This window comes from Charadrius vociferus, unplaced genomic scaffold (assembly GCF_000708025.1).
Source record: "Charadrius vociferus isolate BGI_N301 unplaced genomic scaffold, ASM70802v2 scaffold4, whole genome shotgun sequence".
NCBI lineage: Eukaryota > Metazoa > Chordata > Aves > Charadriiformes > Charadriidae > Charadrius > Charadrius vociferus.
The window spans coordinates 1,281,511-1,304,184 of NW_009648150.1; the positions used below are offsets into that span (position 1 = coordinate 1,281,511).

A 22,674-nucleotide genomic window follows, 5' to 3' on the forward strand; every position below is an offset into this window, starting at 1 on the left:
AAAATTCATTTCTTATTACAAAAGATATTTTTCACCCATTCTGCTCATCTTAAAAAAAAAAAAAAGGGACCGACCAAGTGGCGAGGGCACTTCCCAGGGCGCTGCCATGCACGGGGCAGTGGGAATCTCAGCCGGGCTGTCTTCTTCTTGGGGACGCAAGGGTTTGCCAAGGGTTTTGGTTGAGGCTAGTTTCTCCGGCCTCTCCTGTTGTGCGATCCCAAGTGAGGGATGGGTAAACCGAGGCACAGAGGAGCTGAGGCAGCACACCAGTGTGGGCCCACTGGGACAGGCTCGTCAGGTGCCCTGGGCGCTAGATGACACTGTCTTCCATGGTGACTCTCCTGAAGACTGGCTCCTGCTTGGGCGTCCTTCCGCTTTCTGTGGAAAACAAGGGGAGAGCAGGTAAAGCCCAAAAGCAGGACCCTGCAGCAGCCATCAGCTATTTTTAAGACCATTTCCACCCTCAAACAACGCATGGGATGCCTGGGCCTGCCTTGAAAGGGAAGGCTTGCTCAGAGCAGGTGACTGTTTTTATGGGTCAGTATCCCATCAGGAACTTCCTTCCACCCTTTTTGCTGAAGCCAGTGGTACAGATTTGCCTGGCTTTGTCCCCCCATGAGCAAGTTATTTGTTAAATGGCGTGAGGACCAGCAGCATCAGCCACTGCTACCCACTGCTCTCTGGATGAAGGGCTATGCCAAGGTGCCTCTGTTCTTCTGGGTTTAGCACAGCTCAAGCAAGGAGAGCCCAGAGCCAAGCTGCAACCACCAGCTTGTACCAGCCCAACAGGGCTTGTTTGAGCAAATGGCATTTTTATGGTTCCCCCCCACCCCTTAATAATAAATAGTGAGTATAAATGACTGCAGAGTAAACAGATTTGTTTTGCTATCAGACATTATCTGAAGGGCACTTCACATCCTGAGTGCTCTGCTTTACAGCTGCCTCTATAATCACTGCAGCCCCAGGGAGGAAAACGCCTCCTTTTACACACGCAGGTTGGGAAGAGGCAGCCATGTGCAATTTGGGGTGAAGACATGCAGGCTTTTTGATAAATAATATTTCATGGAGAGGTTAAGATAGGCTAGACATATTCAAGAAGAATTAAGAGGTGTCCTGGAGACATTTTCTAAGTGCAAATCACTTCAACCCACCTCCCATCCACCCAAGGGTCAGCAAATCTGTGTTGCTCTGCATGGCAGCGTAGAAAATAACACAGAAAAAGTGTGGGGAGCAGGGCCAGCAACTTCGCGGGCATCTCCCAGCTTAGCTATTTTGGCTGTTCTTTTGGGGTTTCTTTGAAGAGGAAGGACTTTCATCCTTTCCTTGTTGCTTATCTTTTTTTTTTTTTTTTTCCTTCCAAGCAGTGGGATGCATTTTCTCCTTTCGTTTCCGCTGCTGCTAGCTTGGCGGGCTGCTTCGCGTTGCAGTGCAAACTGCTAGCAGCTGAAAATGCCTGGGTGCACAGTGTATCTCGGGGAAAAAAAATAACCCAAAATCCCAACTATTTAATATGAAGTAGTCTTTCTAGCTGGTATCAACAGCAGCTTAAGCAATGAGGCCTTTCCTCTGTATGTACGAATGGTAGCAATGCAAGCAAGGAGAAGGCTGAGGTGGAGGTGACCAAAGGGCAGAGATGAGACACTTCCACTGAAAGCAGCTCATCTATTTATCAGGGAGGGACCCTCCTGAAAAAGGACTGCTGAAGTCCTCGGTGGCAGACTATAAAACCTTCTTTTCTTTTCTTTTATGGTGAGGAAACCAGGGGCTGGCCAAAGCAGGCACCTAACAGCTGCAGTAAGGCTTCAGCCTGCCTCAAATCAGCCTCCTATCGCATGTGGGCTAATCCTGTACAACCATGTGGTTCTCTGCAGCTGCCTACAGAAAGCACCTGAGAAACTGCTTTTGTCATATTTCTGCCAAAGAATGAAACCTTGTCAGAACTTAGGGCCTTTTTCTTTTATTTCCCCCCACCCAAAGTCCATTTCCCCACCCCCTTTGCAGCTTTTGTGCAAACAAGTGCTAAGAGATGCCCAGGGCGATGTGCTGCTGCTTCGTGAGTGGCATACCCAGAAATCCTCCACCCAGTACGTTGACCACTTGGTTTTCAATATCCATCCCCCAAAAGCATTTATCAGTGGATGGTACTGCAGGCTCGTGCCCACTGAAAGGCAAAGCTTTTGCTGCCAGTGGGACACAAAGGCTGGAGGGCTCGCACCCACACTGAGCTTTCCTGCCATGGGGACCCAAATTAAACTCTGCCTGAGATGCCTCAGAGAGAACTGGGAGAAGACAGGCTGAAAACAGTTTTATTATAGCCATAATTTACCCATCGAGCATCCTGCTGTGGGAAATAACCTTTCCAAAGTTGTAACATAAGATACAGTTGATTATAAGTGGCAGTGGGAGATATTGGGTCATCCGTACAAGTATTCCCATGCACACCAGCTGAGAAGGTTGCACAGCAGCTATGTTTGTGCCTTTTAAGTTGTTGTTTGGGCTTTTAAGCAACGCTGTCAAAATATCAAGCATTTGCTTCCAGCACATAATAACTGCTCTGTATAACAATATTTTTTTTATTTATTGAGGTTTTAGCTTTATGTTTTACACATGTACAGTGTATTTAAGGAGTAAAAATAGAAGAAAAAACATAGAGGATGAAGAAATAAAAAGACAGCAAATAGGATGATTTTTTTTTTCTTGTTGGCATTTTGCTGGAGAAGACTATCACCATCTGTCTGGCGTACCAAATACAATAAGCAGTAAGCACCTGTAAAAAGCTATTCTGATGTGAAAAGGGAAGATTTCCAAGCTACCCTGGCTAGTCTCATATTTCAATTAAACAGACCATCCCTCCTGAACTGGGATGATATATGATCTGGTGTGTTATCCATGGGCTTGCCAAAGCCCTTGGAAGAGCAAAACTGGCCCTATATGCCTGTGCTGAACAAAATTGCTCTCGGTGCAGAGCAGGGGGGGCTGCCCTCCAAGGGGAACCCCTTTGGGTGATCTCCCCCAGCCATGCTGCTAATGTCCCTGCTGAGGATGGCCACTGCTAACACGACTGCCAGTGCCTTCCCTGGGAGCATCAATCATCAATTTGATCTGGTTTCAGCTTTACATTGCAGAAAGTTCTCCATGCTGTTACTGGAGAGCCTGCAATGACATGATATATATAATGTTCATGAGCACAGACTATTTAAACCCTAAAATAGTCATTAAATAAAATTTGCATAGAGTCTAGCTGAATGCAGCAGGTAGCTGAAACTAAAGTACTTTTCTTTCTAAATGTAGGGAGGAGATCAGGGTGTGACAGATGACCAAGCTTCTGCTCTCAGGCTTTCCTGAGATAGCTTTTTAACAAGATGAGCTATCTTTTTATCCCTATTGTCTAGGCAAGTCTGTGGGGTATTATATTCTTTATAAACTAGCAAGATCAAGAGCATATGGAGGTGTGTGAGGGAGAGCTCAGCTTGCCAGAGAAGAGGGAAGGGGGATGCAGGCAATCGGGGTACACACAGAGACACGCAAGGAGCCTCCGCAGCTCAGTGCCTCCCACAGCCGCCATAATTTCCCTCTGAAGCATCTCACTGCTCATTACCTGGGGGCAGGGAGGAAGGGAAAAGACTGGTTAACAACCACAGATTTCAGGGAATTAAATGCAATCAACAGGTGGAAAGAAGCAGCACCGTGGTAAGTAATATTGCCTACACAGGGCCTCCAAAGCTGTGAAAAATAGCCCCCATCCCCAGCAACCCTACAGCATACATAGTCTTTCTTGGCATGTCTTTCCCCTTGTGTCTCTCCTTCACGTATTTCAGTGAGATCTTTACAACCTCTTATGGCTCTTGCAGAAAATGGGCAGGCGTTGCCCATTGGAGCCAAAGTGTCCTTAAGCAGTAGAAAACACAGCAATTACACAGTAAGCTGGTATGTCAGCTTGTTATGGGGCAGTCTGTGATGGGATTACGCAGCAAAAATAACCCCGTCCTGCACAAATTAGAAGGGGCGAGGGAAGAAAGGGATTCACAACTTGGACAGCATCCCAAGGTGATTTCCAGGAAGATGGAAGGCATGGAGCCTCACAATTCTCCATCACCACCTTCTCTCCTGCAAGCAAGCCTTCTGAAAGGACGCCTCAATCAAGAGACTGACATTGAAAATCCTCACTCCAAACATGCCTGGCAAGCTGTGTCTCCCAAAGGTGGTCCCATGTTTCACAAAGCGGGGGTCTATGTATCAGGGTGATGTTTTCATCACATAAAGCACTGTGTGTTTGCCCCTATTCTGTTTGGTTTTCACTGAAAGCAGGATGATTATTGCAGTTGAACAATGAAGCTTTAATCTTCTCCCTATAAGGCAAATCTGTTTGGTTGTGGTGTTTGTTTTTTTGGGGGGTTTGTTTTTTGTTTTTTTTTTTTCCTTAAACAAAGCTCTAAAAAAAGAAGATCCCTCCAGTATAGGGCTGATTATCCCCTTCAACCCAGCTTGCAAAGTTATGTGCCCCAAGCACAGTTATGGATTTAATATCATAATCACTACTGCCCCTCCATCAAGCTGTTAGTTTTCTCACATCTCTGCCTTGGCTCAGCATTAAGAAATGCCTTAGAAGTTTTGTAGCTCTCTCTCCTACCCCAGGAGCATTTTAGGCACCGAGGACTTAACATTGACTTGAGTTTCACATGCTGCAGTCTGCACAGAAGATACCACTACGCTGCCAGTTGCATAAGAATTGTATCTACCCAGCTACTTATCAACAAGCAGAAACCTTCACCATGCCCATAATCAACTGACACAACAAAAGCCTGTTTTCAAGGGGAAAAAAAATTACAAAAATAATCACCAACCTGCCCCCCCCCCCCCAAAAAAATTACCATCTTAAACCATTTTTGGCTTAATTAATAATATCTATTTCCCCTCTGTTTTGTGATTCAGCTGTTTCCAAAGCTATAAGAAGCACCAACAGTGAATCCTGTGGTGCCAGAACAGCCTGGGGACGGAAATAATCAGCTTGCAAATAAACAGTTTTTTTGCAATCAAAGTGCTAACCGGCATGGTGGGGTGGCAGAGAGAAGCTCGAGTAAAAAGGGATGGAAAAAAGGGGAAATCCAGCCTGTCCACTGATAAATACACGGAAAGGCTGGGGAAGAACGACCATTCGGAATAAAGAAAGTCAAAGATTTTTCAGTAGGACACAATCATCCCATAGCAAATCCACCACTGTTTTGCTCTTGCATAGTTTCAGGCACACTGGTAAATGCCGTGTTGGTCACCTGCCTCCCGTTTTATCATGACAATATTTGGTATGGTATATCTCACCCTCTTCATGAATTTAATCTTACCATATTCCTGGAAAACTGTCTAATACAGTAAAAGAGTTTTTACTTTCTCCAAAATAAGGTACTTCAAGTATTCTAAGCCTCAGCAGCCTCCGTTGGGCTGGTACATGTATGACCACGTGGGTCTGAAACGCTTGCTTTGCTTGTATGCGTAGGTCTACCATGCGCTGCCCAGCTTCATTGCTGCTGGCATGGAAAATAAAATGAAACAGGGAGGGATCATGAAGAGCAAGAGCATGACCCGACTGTCCAGTGGCTGTTTTGATACGAAGCCAGGTGATTCCCCATCTCCCAATGGGAAACACTCCCTTGCCAAAATCTAGATCTGGCAAGAGGCACACCCCTGAGCATTTCTTGGTCATAAATGAAGCTTCCCCCCCAAGATGTCTTGGTCTGAGTGCCTGGCTGCAGAAAGGACTCTGGCAACTTACCAGACTCTTCTGGAGCCCACTAATACCATCAAATACCACCACCCCCTGGTTCTCTCCCCCTGAAAAGCCCCTGCTGAGCAGCACCAAGTAGCATTGCCCCACGCGAGGACAACTCTGAGATGGAGCGAAGCTGCTTTGCTGCTACATTTATGTTCCATCACTGGGAATATCTTGTCTAACAGAGGCATCACCTGCCTGCTCCAATCTTTTCGCTTTTACCCAGCTTGATGGGAGTTGCACAGAGACAGCTTAGATGAAGGCAGCACCAGACCCCAAAGCCCAGGCATGGGAGGGCTTTGTGAAAAATCACATACCAAAAAATCAGTACTGAGCATGTCCAGAGGTGGTTATTTTCGCTGTCAACATTTCTAGTCTGTTTTGTGGCTTTCTGTATCCTGATGATGAATCTGAATTGCTCCCAAAGGATTTGAATGGGGAGACTGGAGGAAAGCGGCAAAACACCAGCAGGCCATGGGTACTGGTGGGACCAGAAGGATGATGTGGCTGAGGACGGTGATGGTACTTTGCATACGCCCGGAACAAGAAAATAAAGAGACAGCAAACAACGACTGAGGAGGCCTAACGGGGACTTGTTTTACTCTTTGACATGCTACCAGCAGTTTTTAATCTCAGAAGAACCAAAAAAAAAAAAAAAAGAAATAAAAAAAGAAATCATTACAATGATTAAAAGGTACGACACATGAAATACTATACTCAAAAGATCCGCGTGTCGTCAGCTAGTTTATACAGTAGGCACAAAACAGACCTAGAATCACCTGCAACAAATGTCAACTGGCGTTGTTCTCGTCCCTAAACAAGTACCGCTAGCCTGATATTTCTAGTCAGCCATTGTGCTTAAATTGCTCATCTTAGGCCTCCTTTCTTTGGCATTGCTCACCCATGCCATAAAGGAGTGGAGACTTGTACTGAAGACAGTAACGGAGAGAGGAACAACAACAACAAAAAAAGAGAGATTAATTGTACAGTACATACATACAGTATCTTCTAAATCGTGATCAGTTGTTTATTGGTTGGCAAACAAGCTTCACTTTTACATCAAATATTAGTAATGAGGTCATTCAACTGTTGAGACCATACAAAATGGATCATAAATTAAAAAAAAAAAAGTAAAACCAAGAAAAGAATTCATACTCCGTGCTGCTAATTTACCTCCAGAAAGCCTATGTTACTTAAAAATCCCGTCAAATAAATAAATTTCCTGTTAGGAAAAATAATGAACAGAAGATATTTTTTTCATTTTAAATCACTGCAAAGTACTTTATAGCTTACTATGCATCAATCGATTTTCTTCTTAACAACTGCAGTACAAGTGCCTAAACCAGGGACCAGCCGGAGCCGTGAAGGCCCTTTGCTCCTCCAGGGAAATGGCCGTCTCCTGTAGAAGCCCCACTACGACTACAGAAAAAAACCCTCTTGGCTCCTGGATGTGACCCTACGGCCTGGCTGAGGGGCTGCTCACTAAAGATGCTTCAGAGGATTATCTTCACTATCAGTTGTGCACTCTCAACGGTGAAGTTTGCCCTGCTCTTGTCTGCCAAAAGGTCTGCCGGCAATGTGCTGGCTGAAGAAAGTTATACAGTGAGGAAATAAAAAGACTGCCTTGGCTGAAAAGAAATGCTCATGGTGTTATTAAAAATGGTTCTTAGAAAGTGGTGTTCATTCTTTTTTTGCCCAGTGAGATCTTTTTACCAGAATGGGGAGGGGATGGAGGGGAGAGGCAGTGGAAGAGTAAAACAAAATTAAAAAAAAAAAAAGCAGAAAAAAAGGAGGAGTTATGAAAAACCTTGCTCCTACTGGTAGACAAACTTACAAGACCAGCACAACAGAAAAAAGTTCTTTTTTTTTTTTTTCCACTACATTAACAGGGACGCAAGTTCTGGAGGAACAGAAAGCAGACTATATGTGCAATGCTAGTATCTGTACATTACATAGAAATTGTTTGCTTCTCTTTTGCTGCCATTAGTTTTTATCATCCGTTAATACAGCAAAACGTAAAATATGCCTTTAGCACAGAATTCTAGGATTCCCTTCCATCTCATTAAATTTGTTTTTGTTTTGTTTCCTCCCGCAGCAAAGGGCGCTGCGGTGAAACCAAGTTGTGAGTGACCAAAACCCATGACGTGATCTGGATTGGTAAGAAAGAGTTTTGCTAGCTTGTTTTTGTGCAGTGCTCCCACCTAGATGCGTCATCGCTACTAGTCTCAAATGCACATTTTTGGCCATTTTTTTCCCTTTGCCTCCCCTCCCTCCTCCCCCCCAGCATCAAGGATTGTTTAAACAAACACAGCATAACTTGAGAAGGCCACGAAGTGTGCCGTTATCTCTCTCTTTCATTAACATAATGAAGTCTGTCTGGAGGGAAGGAGGATAGGGGGAGAAAAGGGGGGGGGCAGCAGTTACTGTCCTCTCCGGGCTGGCCTAAAAATTCCAGTAAAAAAAGTCTGAGAGTTTCCTTTTGAACAGCATGAAGATTTAGGAATACACACAATATTACCACTGTTTGGATTAACTCAGAACAGTAAACCGAGCGTTACAGAGGGGCTTTTTGTTGTCTCTTTGCTTAATTTTTGCTGAATCTTCTATAGGCTAGTGACCAAGTGAGCAGGTCCTTTTGCATTGCCGTCCGGGGGGGTTCCCTCTTTGTTTGGTGGGACTATAAAACCGTCGCTGCTGCCTCGACCTAGCTGGTAGTAAGTGTGTAGCTGATGGACGTGGTTCCTGGAGCCAAGGTTAGGCATGCTTTTGTAGTAAACATCGTCAGCGTCGCCGCCACCGCTTTTGGCCGGTGGGGGATCGGTCTGGGTGCTGGCAGTGACGCTTTCCGTCATGGGCATGCCAGCCAGTGCGGGCATACTGGTGTAGAGAGAATCCCTGTTGGGTGACTGGAGGTCGTCCGTGTGCTCGTTGGTCAGCAAGGGGAAAAAGCTCTCACTGTTGTCTTGCGGGATGCGCCGTCGGCTGTAGAGGTGGGGCTGGTGGTTGTCTGCTGAGTACACCCGGGGGGGCAGCAGTGGGGCATCCGACTCCTCATGGATGAGCTCCAGGCCCAGGCTTTCCTCGTGGGTGAAGGAGGTGGCGTCGTCCAGCACGATGGCGTCATCCTCGCTCCCACCGCCCACGCTGTTGACGAGTTTGTTCATCAGGTTGCGGCTCTGCTCACTGGAGCGCTCGTGGTTGTTCAGGTAGGAAGGGATGTAGTTGGAGGTCAGTTCCTTCAGGATTTTTTTCTCGAGGGCATTCTCGGTGTGGTTGTACCCACGGTCAAGGATTTGCACGCAGTTGCTGAGGTACTCGCCGCTGGCGATGCTGTAGCTGTTGCCATGATTACCATTCAGTGGTAGAGTATCCGTGACACTTGTATCCCTGGCATTGTTCAGAAGCCCCTCTGAAAAACATTACACAAGAGAGGGTGACTTGTACAAACAGGACACTCACGCGGGACGTGCACACTCAAACCCCCTTCCTAGGCTGCCATGGCTGCTGGGGCTTGGCAGTGAGGAGAGCGTTGCAGCCAAAATAGGAGGGCACAGCTCCAGCTAACCGGCTTAAGGTCTTCCCACGAAAAAATGGAAAGCACCGTCAAGTGTGTGACTTGATGCGGCAATAGCCGGCAGGAAAGAATAACCTCTCCTGATCAGTATCTGCTATGGCTCTTGCACTTCGCTCTATGTATTCCTGGGGGAGCTGAGAAATAGGTGATCCTGAGCTGGTCCCAATTGCCCTGGATCCAGGCATTTTGGAGGAAGGAGGCAATTTCCTCCTAGCTGAGGGAAAAATATTCACAGCCCAGGTTAATCATTACCCAAACTTTGTTTGGGAGTGGATCCTTCCTAGAGGAAAAAAAAAATAGATCTTCTCTCCCCTTTTGCTGGGCAGGCTGCCAGGGGAAAGGCATAAGGCCTGAATGGCTGGATTTGAAGATTAACAAGGCGGAGGCAAAAAGTGCTTCCTGGCCCAGGCTTTTTTGGAAGGAGGCTAATTGCCCTACCTCTCCCAGCACAAGGGCAAGGCCAAAGTGATTTACTCCCCACTGGCTGGGTGGGGATTTTCTGATACAATCAATGTTGGAGGCAGCTGCTGTGGGGTCTTGCAAAGCCTTTAAAAATAGCTCCCATTCCACTTGCAGAGGGTTCAGTGGAAGGTACAGCAAGTACCATTGCTGCCACAGTACTGTGGGCTCAGGGAAACCTGTGAGGAGTAACGGGGTCTCAGGGTGTCCCCCAACTAACTGCCTATCGCATCTCCGTAGGTGTCTCAACACTGTCAACGTAAGGCTGGAGCTCCTCTCTTTCCCAACACGCTATGGGATGTGGTGGGGAAGCACTTTGAGAGCAACACAGCATGGGTGGGCAAGGGAGAAGAAAAATCAGGCCCGGCAGTTTTGTAAAAGTTCAACCACCATGCTTTCTTTTTAGGATTACTAGTGTCCTTGGAAAGAGCACAGGTGTGGGGATGCATGAAATAACATATCAACCTTTCAGCTAAGGGCTTCAGGTGTTACCAAAAAATGGCAAGCAACTCCCAGCAAGCCGCAGTGGATTAGAGGAGCCGTTAGCTGACAATTTCAGATGAACAGTTGCTCATACCATGCTTAGTACATGGCATGTGTACTTTACGAAAATACAGGATTCAGTCTATATCTGCGATGGAGTAGTTGATGCCTGTCAAGAGCTGGAAAGCACTACTGCAGCTTTTCTTCTTGCTTTTGAGTGAACTGCCCCAAATGTGTTGGTCACCTTTTAGGTTTCTGAAGCTTAGAGGGTGCTGCCGTATCCTGGGTTTCCCAGCAAACGAGGGAGCTCTGCCGAAAAATCAACTAGCCATCACAGACATAGAGCAAAGCCATTGATTTTCACTGTGGAAGCTCTCTAACCGAGTCAAAATGCTTGGGAAGAAATGAAAAGGGAGCATTTTGGGGGGAGGACCATATGTAATGGTGACGGGTATAAGAGCATCTGTCTGATGGTCATGTTAAGTAACATATGCATTGAGACGCTGAGTGCTGCGCTTCTGCGGCCAATGCATAGAGCCGGGGTTTAGTGGGGAAATAAAATAGAGGCATCGCAGGTGAGAACAGGGTGGGGTCCGCAATGAAACAAGCTGTATAAAAATGCCATGACCTTGCAAATAAAAATGTGAAGGTTAAAAAAAATCATACGCACAGTTATATGAGAAACTACACTGGGTAAATGATACCACAAAAACGAGAAATAAACAAAGAAAGCATCATCTAATCTCATCTATATATATATGTACACATACATATATATACACACATACATACACACGCATACACATATATATACATATGTATATTCATATTCTTTTGATTTCAAAACTGAGATGAATTTCCTTTATTAACTACATCATCTATGTGTGATGCAATAAAAGTGAACTAAAAAAAATTACATTTGATATGCAATGTTTAGCTTTACTCCCATACTTGTCTCTCTGTAGGGCTCTAAACGACAGCATGAAGAAAAGGAAAGAAAAAACAACAAGTAAGCTTACAGCGACAGTAGGAGAAACATGAGTAAAAAGCAAATTGATGATATGCAGAAAAGAGAGTTAACGGAAATAATTTCCACTGCCCAGAATACATGAATTTGTTACATGGTTTATTTCAGGTTAAAAATATTGACATTTTAGACATAAAAATTATTTTACGCGCAATATTCAATAGACTACATTTTTATTAAAAAAATATCACATTTAAAATGTTTTCCAATGCCATTATCAAAAGTTCAGCGTGCAACACAAATGAAGAAATAATGCCTGGAAATTTAAGAAAAGTCTACAGCTGGTAACGGTCATGCTTGCAAAGACAGGCACTGTCAACGTCACTTCCATTCTTAAAATGAACAGCTTTACTTACTGTTAGTTATAACCCCTGGCAGTTGAAACCAAGATCCGTTTCCTTGCTAAAAATGTTTTGCTGTCCCTCCTTTGCAACAGTGCTTTGTAAGAGTATGACTTTGTTCATCACGGGGCTGCTGGCATTTTACAAACTTTGGTAAGTCTGCTTATTTTTTTATCTGAACACATGGCAAACTACATGGATTTTGCAAAAAAAAAAAAGTAAAAGAGGAACGGTAGTTCGAATAATGGCATCGCTAAATGAAGCTATTGAGGAGAAAGAGTTAAAACAAGAAGAGCCAGAGATGAAGATGAAGAGCCTGTGATAACTCTCAGCTTCCCACTTTGCAATGGTGTGCAGCACGTTGAGGTTTAACGAGAGCTCGTTAATGGGATTTCCGCCTTCTCTTAAAATTAGCTCTCACAAAAGCAGTTAGGCCGTTTCGAGAAAATCCTGCGTCCAAGAGACTGAGCCAGCATATGTCCATCAGCTGCCAATGGCGGTGAGTCCTTGGCACGTGCTGCGGGGTGCCAGACCCCTCACCTACCATCTCCTCCTTCCTCTACGCTTGGTGTCCCGGCAAGGAATCACTTTTGCCACCAGAAAATGGGACTTTGGCCTTTTAGGGTCTGATTCCCCGTGTTTTTCCAAGGGTTTTTTTTTAGGGCTCCCAGCCCTGCTGAGTCTCTAGAGCAGATGGGGTACCTTCGGCTTGAGCAGCAAGGGTATTTTAAAAGACGTAACTGGGGAGAGGGAAAGGAAGGGGTGGACTGGATCAGGCTCCAGGTTTCTTATAGTGTTCTGTCCCTGTAAATGGCCAGTACCAGAAGTGGTAGATGAAGGTGCAAAAAAAATCATAGTCTTAGGGAGGTGGAATGATGTTAGCTAGCAGTGCCCTCACTGGACACCGATCCCAGCCAAGGCACACCCAGAGATGGTGACAGCGTCTGCTTTTACAATGCACTATCATCACTTTAATGTGCCTGCTGGTGCAGCATCCTTAAATCCCAGAAAAATGCTGAGGCCATTAGGCCTGGTTGGTTTTGTTAACCTTCATTTCTGCTGCGGGATCTCCTAATATTCACAGTTTGTAATTGTCCAGGGAAAGTAACCAGTCTGAAAAGCAATAGCTATACCAGTTCTATGGTCATTAATTAACTTGCAGCCTCCTGAAAAGAATAGGTTGGGTTCTGCTCACTCTGAAGTCAGCGGCAAAGCTCCAGGGGCTTAAATGGGATCAGTACTGGTCCCAGTCTCCTTCTCCATCTCCCATGGATGAAGCCTGAGTAGGTTTCTCTATTATCCATCTGGCTGTGTTGCACTGAATAGCACTTGCAAGTCAATTACACTATTTTGGTGGAATAAAATACTGTTAGCTCAGGTAACTGAATAAAATATTGTTAGCTCACTCTTAAAAATTAGAAGAACACAAGATTACTAAAATCCACATAAAACCTTTTTGTCACTTTTCCACCAAAATCACTTGGGTTTAGTAGAGGCACCCAGACCTGAACATCAGGACTTCTCTTAAGCCAAATGCTGACCCAGCATTACCTGCTGCCACTTGACTTGAAAGTCACCCAAACCTCAATGTTTTTATTGTGCAAAAACCTAAACAGAACATCAAAGCTCATTTTGAAATTTGCGGTACACTGAAGTTCTTAAAATTCAGACCGTTTCATTTTTAATAGTTTTTTTTTTTTTAAAAAAGCATTAAAGGAAGCAAATTTATTGCACAAAGTTAGCATAGTTTAGGAAATTAATTAACAGCAAAAAGGTCAAACACACGTGGTTTCCTAATGCTTTGAATGAAAACACCCTAGTGACGCAGTTCAATATTTCTATCGTAAACAATATGCTGCCATATAGCACAAAGGGTGTTTTCCTGCTTGCACTATAACCATCATTATTTTCCTTTCCTTAGAGATCCTTTACTGCAAAGGGATGCCTTCACTGGGAGCAGAGAGCTGACAGAGTGCTGACATACTTGTGCTTGAATGCAGCATTACTCTGTCATGATTCAGCCACCTTGCAAGCAAGCCAAAAAAAAAAAAAATCCCATGAAAGCGGCAGATCAGGATGGAACCATCAACAGACAGGAGCCGGCAGAGCTCCTCGCTCCCCAGCTCCTCCTCAGGTCCTTAAATGCATCTGCCTCTCCCTCACAGAAGCATCAGGACATCAGCTTACAAACATGGTCCCTTCCCACAGCCAGAGCAGAGACAAACACATAGGTGACAAGGGACTGGTTTCTACAGCAGAAACCTCCATTAGGTACAACTGACTCTACCTGTTAATTTTCCATTGCCGAAAGGAGGATATGCAAGAGCTTCTAGTTTCCCTACCCCTGTTTCTATTTTTTTTTTTCTTTCTAATAGCACATACAAAATGTATTAATGCAAACGGCAAAACATTTCTTACAATATCTAAGCTCTCCTCTGTGGAGCTGACCTACGCTCCTCTCTTCAGCTGTCATTTTTCTTAGAGATCAAGGGCAGTTTTGCTTTATTTTCCATCTTTTTTCCTGTGCGAGCTGGTGCGCTGCTGACCACATTTCTCTACACCATTTCAAACAAGAGCAGCTTTGGTGGCAAAGGCCATTTTAGCTTCACTTACCTTCAAAGGTGTTCCTGTTTCTGAAATGAAAGGTTTAACAAGGAAATGCACTGAGAACAAAGAGAGGAATGGATACGTCTAACAAAACACACACACAAGACTAAAACAAAAGAGAGGAGATTGGAAAAGAAAAAATCAAAATCAAAACCACTATGAATACTGTGAGTAGAACTGACGAGGGTGTCTCAAAGTGAATTTGATCACTCATGGAAAAAAGCCTCCAGAAAATAGAAGGATGCATTGAAATGAAAGGAAGGGGAGGGGATCTTTTTTTGTGCCCAGTTCCAAAAAAACAAAAAGTGTGTGTGTGTGTGTAGGAAAAAAAAAAAGGAAGAAAAAAAAGAAAGAAATGGGCCAAAATAAGCCACAGAAAATGGAATTCTCACTAGAAAAATTAGAGAGAAACTCCAGCACACCTTGTGCGTTGTACATGCTGACAGAAGGGTTGTTATAGACCGCCGATTCCCCGAGCAATGTATTATAAGGGTTGTTAGTGCCATGAGGACGAAGCAGAGCATTGGTTATAAGATGATTAGCCATGGCTCCTGGAGCAGCCCAATAGAAAGACAGAGAAAAAAAAAACAACAAAAAAGGTCAATCAGGCAAATGTGGTATTAAAAAAAAGGGAAAAAGAACATTCAGAATGACAACAGTTGAAATAGTCCTGATTACAAGCAGCCAGCTAATTAGACTCAGAAAACTGTATGCCACTAAAGCAGAACAGATGTTACTGACAATGCACAAATCCAAACCAATGCAAAAGAAAATGTATCGAAAGCGGGTAAGCTACATTTATGGTGGTTTCCCAGTCGCTCAGACTGTAAGCAAGGCTATGCCCACATGCTTGCTACAAAGAAAGAAAGGAAGACGGCAGCCTACACAATGTGGGGGGAAAAACTCTCCGGAAAGTGCCAAATGAATAAAAAAAATAAATATAATGACTAACAGAAAACAGCACATTCAACTCCCACTAAGGGCTAGGATCTCTTTTACTGGTCCTTCACAATACATCTAAAATCAAAAAAAGGAGAATTAAAAAGAAAGGATGGAGAATGTGGCCTCTCCAAATGCTCTTGGCACTTATCAGAGAGCAGCTGTTTCTCATGTATAAGAGGGCGAGTTTCATTTCAGCTACTGCTCTGGTACCACCGTCAAGCACATCCACAACCACCCAAATCCACCCTTGAAGGCAAGAGTGCCACGGCTCCATCAGGCGTCTTCTATCAGGAGCGAGAGTGGCCATAGAGACACACGTTTCAAGGCTCTCCATTTGCCCCGCAAACACCTTGTTTCCCTGCTCCCAGACTTCTTTGCTGTCATTTCCAAGTGTTCAGCCAGCAGTTGTCCTCCTGCTTTGGTTTATCACATGGAGTCACAGACTCTGGACTTGTGCTTTTCAAGATCATCAGGCTTGGCAGGTAGCTGCCAAGACCTACCTTGATTCTTATTGCAGGCATCAACCCATGAAGCAAAGCCTTCCCCCCACCTTTTATCTGACCTACAGGACCAAAAAAATCATTAAGGCCTTGCTCAAAACTCCTCTGGGATTGAAAAAGACGATTGACTCAAAAACTTGCTTTTAGGGCCATTTCCACTGTCATTGGTAGAGACCTAGAGCAGGAATACTCAAGGACACACCATGTTTTTTACCTCCAGGGCTAAACTGTTAAGACAAAAGCTTTCCACCAGGACAGTAAGTCTTTTGTAGGGCAACTAGAGCTAGCCAGGACAGGGCTGTCAGAGGGCTCAAGTCACCTGACCGGTCACTTGGTCAGCTGTCACCAACATCTGATAGCCCCAACCCAGCAACCCTGGGAGGGATGCCTTTGTCAACGGTTGGGGCCTGGAGACCCCATTTGACTCTTTTAGGGGTGGAAGTGGCCCCATGGCATGGCAGAGGCAGTCTTTGTGAGGCATGTCGGGTGCTGGGTACAATCTCTTCTCTGCAACTCATTACCTGATTTTCTATCCTTTTCTTTCTTTTTTTTTTTTGGATGGAGTTGCTAAGGATGTATAAGCCCCAAGGGCCTTTGGCTGGTACAAATCCCCTTAGAGGCAAGCTCTCTGAAAGCTTACACCTACTAATTATTTAAAATAAAGCAAAAACTGGCCAAACCTAAGGCTAGGTGGAGGCCTCCAGAGCTGCCTCCTTATGCTGGCCTGGCTCCATTTCCCGGGATGGCATTTCTCTGTGTCTGTGCAGGCAGAGGAGAGAGTAGACTTCTCTCCCGCCTCTCCCTCGTCCTCCCCTAGCCCTTCCCAGCCCCAGGCGTATGGCGTTAGCGGATCACTTAATCAGTCTTTTGAGCACAGGACAAAGTAGAAGGCTGCGCTGTATGGGGGCTGCATGCCAGGGAGGCTCCTCGACACATGCAGCTGGAAAAAAAAGACTTGTTTTCTCTCACCTGATATTTTTGGCTATGCTGATGGAAAGCAAGATCAGCTGCTGTGTTTGGAAATAAGGAAACAAAGCTGTCTCCTGTAAGAAAACATTATATGAATGCTTAACTAAACAACCTTGAATGTAACTAACAGGTAAATGAGTCAATTCTTTCTTTCTGGTAATGTATTTTCCATCAATCTCATGTACATCTTGGATGAAGGACTGTAGGAACCACTTCTCTTCTTGCACTAGTTTTACACCTGTGTGAGTACTAAGTCCCTTAAAATTGTTTCTGCTTTCATCCCACTTTTAACCAAGCTGGGCCATAAACAATTCAAAACGGGACTCACTTTTACACTGGTAATGGGAATGTCCAGAGTTAATGCCAGCCATAAATTCAGAATTGATATAATCCTCCCATTTGAGATATAACCCAATCTCCAACTCAGTCCCTATGAGATTTGATACAGAAAAAAATATACCCTCCACGTGGTTCTGAACGCTTTACCTTGAGGTGTCTTTAAATGGCAATTGCCAGAAAGAGCATCTCACTCAAAATATCCCTGGTCTGATCTTGTCTAGTGATCCCTAGCAGGCAGGAACAAGCTGATTCCACCATGGCTGGGAAGGTCAAGCTGTTTCACATGGAGGATGCTCTCGCCTTGTGACAAGAAAGGAGAAGGGACCAAACATCTGCTTCAGCACTTAATGTTTCACTTGCCTACATTAGCCAGGGTGCTGGGCTCTGAAGTGAGCTAAATTCACACAAATCTGGATCTCTTGCGCTGTTGCAAACTAGGTAGCTTCTGGCAACTTTTAATGTAGATACAAGATTCTGACTACAAACTTGGCATAAAGTTGAAAATACAGAGTAAGTCATTTTCGCCCTCTCAGATGTGTAAAAGAGGGGGTTTGGTAAAACAAAACAGACACCCATCCCTGGATGCAGCTACTAAGCAAAAATACTGCATCTTCTGCCTTCCTCTCCCTTTATTGCTGAGGGTGTTAAGATTTTTTAATTTACTGAACAAAATGCCACTTTTCATGGCAGTGCTGAGTAATTCTCTTGATGCAAATCCAATACTAACCTACTGCTAACGTGTTCAGCTACTTTTCAATACTTCCAGAAACCCAACTGGGCCCTAAGCACTTTGCAGGAGGTTCCCGTTATGGGCTGGCCAAAGCAAACTTCCCACTGTCTGTGGGCCTCAGTAAATGTAACCTTTGGCATCTTAAAAACAAAATGATATGTACCTTGTATTCATTGATTTGGTCTCTTGTTACTCCATAACTGCTTTAGAGTTGCAACATTCCCAGTCTCAAAGGATGCTGACAGAGAAGGACTGTATTCAAGCTCCAAAGAGCCTACAGTTAAAGCTTTATCTAAAACAATAATACACCAAACAAATCCCCATTATTAGGTTTCTCCTTCCCAGGAGGGAGAAAGAAAAATGTAACACCAGCCATACATTTAAGTATTGTCCTGCCTTTTTCATAACACGTTATCACTGCTATAGCAAGCAACAGGGCTATTAGGAAGAGTGGATTAGGTCTGCAAACGAGGCACCAGCAGAAGGAGCAGGTAGACTACCAAATTATGACCCCGTTTGCACAAAACCAGCCTTGGTAATAAACAGCCAACAAAAACCCAATAAAGAAAGCATGGGATCAAATCGGCATCCTCTCCCAAAATACCACAAGAGAAAGCAAAGAGGCTTATTCTGCAGCCTCACGTGTGGGTGCACAGCAAAGGCCAGGCGCCAGGGCTGTGACTGCAAAGGTCAATGTGTGTCCAGGGACCCAAAAAGCAGAAAGAGTAGGGCTGTGGGAGGCCGTCGACTATCCTGAATCGCCTCCTCAGCAGGGTGGTCTTGGGACATGACTCTCAGCAGCTGTCTGGCTCGTTGTTGGCGATGTGCCTAATATCCTCAGCAAGCAGCAGTTGCTCATCGTTTATTTTTATTTATTCACTTATGGCTGGATCCTTGGCTCTCAGCATCTGTGGTGCGATACTGATTTCTCCCGCCCTGTGGCATGCCTGCTTCCCTACATTTCAGCAATAACATTCACTATACAAATCCTTCCTTTGCTGTCTCCTGAAGCACCTGAGCCCAGCACACAGCCACCACTCTTTATCTGCTTTAGTTAGGGTGACTGCCTTCAACTCAGCTGTGTTGAAACTCTTTTGGTTGTGCTAGTTGAAGATACTCTACTGAAAGCAAATGCACTCTGTTTCCAAACCTCTATTGTGCTGTGTACATACGGGAGTATGAATTTGGGGTTAGAAAAAAAACAGGGCTTCAAACCCACAGGTTCACCTGGGCATCTCCTTGTTCAGTGTGATGAGATCACCACAACCAGCAAACATACTTAACAGCAGAACTCACACCTCTACGAAAAAATTCCCTACAACCGCGCCAGTATAACTGCAGTCCCAAGTCTCCTTCTTTCCACTGATATTCAACCAAAGATTAATGTTCAGTGCAAAACACAGCTACCAGGCCAACTCCGGTATCCAAAATGACATTCAAATTCAGGTTTCTGGTAATGCCAGTGCTCAGTTCAAGGTTTCCTGATGCTGGATTTTCCTCAAGTGAAGGATTTACAGATCACAAGCAGAAAGGAATGATGCTCTTACAGAAGGCAAGTATTAGCTGGGTAATATGCAAATACTCCTGTCCCTCTCACAGCATTGGGAATCCTCGTGATCCAAGTACTGTAGATGCAGCCTTTCTTACCAGGTTTAAAAGACTATGAGAAGGCATGGTGTGTGCTCAGGGTGCAGGGGGAGATCTAGGGTGTTGCACTTTTGACTTGCAAACTGAGAAAATTTGACAGGGAAATGAACCAGGACAAAAAAAAATGAAAATCCCACAGTTTTTACCATCACTGTAACCACCCACAGAGGATTCAGATGGCTAAATTTAGCTTCTTTGTATGCCTATGAAAGCAGGTATTATTGTAATGACAGTATGCAACCAAATGGTACCTTTATCTTCCTTTTCTAAGAGACAAATTGATATCCTTGATGCAGGACAACACTGGACGTAGAAATGATTTTTTGGAAGAGTTTGGTGTTATAACGGTAAGGGAAAACTGCACCTTGTTAAACACAAGTATGATTTATCCACTCACTGAAAGCAAAGGGTGAAAATTATGATGACGAGCACATGTTGCCAGACTCCAGGCTGCATCATTCAGGAACAAAATTCAAACAATTTCTTGTGGGCAGCTGGCTGACAAAGCCACACAAAGGCATTCAGGTTAACTTGAATCATCTGCATAGTCTACCCAACAGGAAGGGAAATGGATACAACTGCTCTTCCAGACTTTCTGAAAAATAATGTCATTCAATGTGGCTCTACCAGGCTGAAACAGCTTGAGCAGCACACTTTAGCTGGGATCATCTGTCCACACAGGTAACAACGCTCTTGTATATTTTCTTCAGGTCTTTTCAATCACATGACAAAATCAGCTCTATCTTTGCTACATGCATTTTAGCAGAGTAGAAACTCACTGGGGATGGGGAAATTTCCCCCACCGCCCAGCAGATGTGCCAGAAGTGCAGTTTTGCTGAGAGAGGAGACGAAACCAGTTAACAAATTTCATCAGATGCACTAGTGAATCAGCTGAATGCTTCAAAAATATCCATACAAAAATCACTATTTTCTAAATGAAATGTTTTCACTTTTTGTTCAAAAAGAGTGGTGTGTATGAAAGCTGACTTTGGCTTTTTCATATGTCATATTTTCATTGCAGTAGAAACTAAAATAAATAGCTTAGAAAAAGCACATCTAAGTCACAACAAAATGTTTCATTGCCTCTGACCCAACAGTCCCAAAATATAGGGGTTTTGGGGCTTTTTGTGGCTTGTTTTCAGAAGAAAGAAACAATGATAAAAGCATGTATTGCTGCATTTTCAGTCAACCTTAATCTTTGTTTTCTCTCTATTTTGCCAACCGTGCAGCTCCTTTCCTGCAGGGCCAGGGCACGGTGCTGTACTCCTATCCACTCTGCCTCCTGAAGCACCCAACTTATCTTGCTGTTCACTGCTACCATAAATTAAGTCCCTCAACTTCTCACACTTCATATACTTGACTTCAGACCACCCTGCAGAGACAAGCAACAGCCAGAGAGAACATGGACCATTCCCTGGAGGTACTGCAGTGCCTGAGCTATCAAGGAGCAGTTTAACCCAGACACCAACAATATGGTTAGAGATCAAACCTCTCCTAATTGTCCATTAAAAAAAAACCCACAACACATGCTGCCTTAACCTAACCATAGTAAATAACTCATTCCCTTAACTTGAATGTTACTGAAATAGTCTCTCTGCACTGATTTCAGTTTGTAAATTCTGGCTGCTTCTGTATATCACTTAGCATTAACTTACTTATTCCACTTTACTCCTGGGGAAAAAAAAATACATTCAAAGCAGGTTTGCAGGAGTCAAAGTTCTCATCGTCTTTGTGACTTTCCTTACCAGCGTTTAGTAATGTCCTTCTCAGTGTTACAGGTGGAGTTTTCAAGTATTTAAAGAATCCTGGTGTTCCACGTGTTCACTTGCAATTTATTCCAACAATGAATGCAATTATGAAAAGTGAAATCACACATATTTGCTGGAGGACAACAGGTATTTTCAGCATTTTTCCCTCCAACAAATACTCTGACGTTTAGATTTATCGAGCTGTGTTCTTATAACAGCCAACAGGATTCAGTTAATAAACTTCAATAAACCTCCCTATTAAATTTCTCTCAAATAGGTTTGTTGTCACTTGCAGCATCTAATCTATTCATTGAGAAGCTATTAATACTGACTGCAGCGAAATGGAGTTTCAGCAAATGAGGTTGTTAAGCTCTGGGCCATCTTCTGCCAAATGAAACATCCGTGCTTTTACGTAGAGACAGGGGAGGGAAAGTATTTCTTTGCCCCTTTTTTCCTTCCTTTCTTCTGTAATGATTTTAGATGACAAACCTCTGCTGGATTATAATCTGCAGGCCATGTTTGAAACACACAGCTAGTCTACATCAATTTATAAACATTTGCCACTCGCAGATTCCTTCTGAACTGCCTGGAGCAGAAATGTCCCATCCTGGGACATTTCTTTTGACCACCACTACCCCTTCCAAAGGTTTATACCTCATTGTATGTTGACTATAGAAACATGCCTTATTCATAATTGTTCCTGCTTACGCTTATTTCTCACTAGACCTCAGCTCTTACCCAAGACGTAGAAAGCCCTGCCTATGGTGGAAATTGGACCATACTTATAGGAATCTATATAAGCAGCCATGCTTTCTTCCTTCCTCCTTCACAGTCATCATATTAAGATTTCTCTGCAGCAATACTCTGCTGGATTTAATACTCCCTAAAGCCTGCTCTGATTTCAGAAATTGCCTTGCCCTTACTTTTCCTCTTTAAATCTGATCCACCTAATGACTGAACTTCCAATTATATGGCTGTCAATCCTGAAATCAAAGCCAGTTCACAGTCTCTCCCAAAGGAAGAATGTCACGTCACTCACTGAAATCACCGCAACAAATCTCAGCTAACTCAGTCCCAGGCAGCAGAGAGGCAAAATAAACTAGAAAACAATCGATATTGGGATTCATTTTGCACATAGGCAGAAATAGGAGTTAGATTCCCTAAGTTTTGATCCTTGATGAAGAAAATCATAGTTTTCCTAGCATAAAATGTACACTGATTGAAAATAAAAAGAGGAAAAAAGAAAAAAAACAGCAGAGGCAATTTGCTAGTCCAAAAGGATGCTGAATTTCCCTCACAACCAGAAAATACTCCTCTGCTGTCATCTACCTGGAATTTCTCTCTACTTCATATGTGATTACCAGAATGGGTTATTTTAAAGCCAGACACTGACATTTAGCCAAACCAACAGTCACTTAACAGGGTTACAGAGATTTGTGGCTTGCAAACAGCAATCCCTCCCAGCTGATTCAGTGCAACTGCATGTGGACCTGTCCTTCCAAATACGCCCTCCATCTGCGTGATGGGCAGGGGTATCCATGGGG

At 44.0% G+C, this 22,674-nt stretch overlaps 1 protein-coding gene across 1 annotated transcript in view; it reads right to left on the reverse strand.

The window, feature by feature from the left end:
* Positions 1–8,367: 8,367 nt before the first annotated feature.
* Positions 8,368–22,674, reverse strand: part of LPHN3 (latrophilin 3) — a 277,537-nt gene continuing 263,230 nt past the window's right edge. Inside the window, exons 23-24 of the mRNA XM_009884017.1 lie at positions 14,678–14,806; positions 8,368–9,173 (exon numbers count right to left, since the gene is read on the reverse strand). Coding sequence (XP_009882319.1) covers positions 8,368–9,173; positions 14,678–14,806 — 935 coding nt within the window. The remainder of the gene's footprint in view (positions 9,174–14,677; positions 14,807–22,674) is intronic.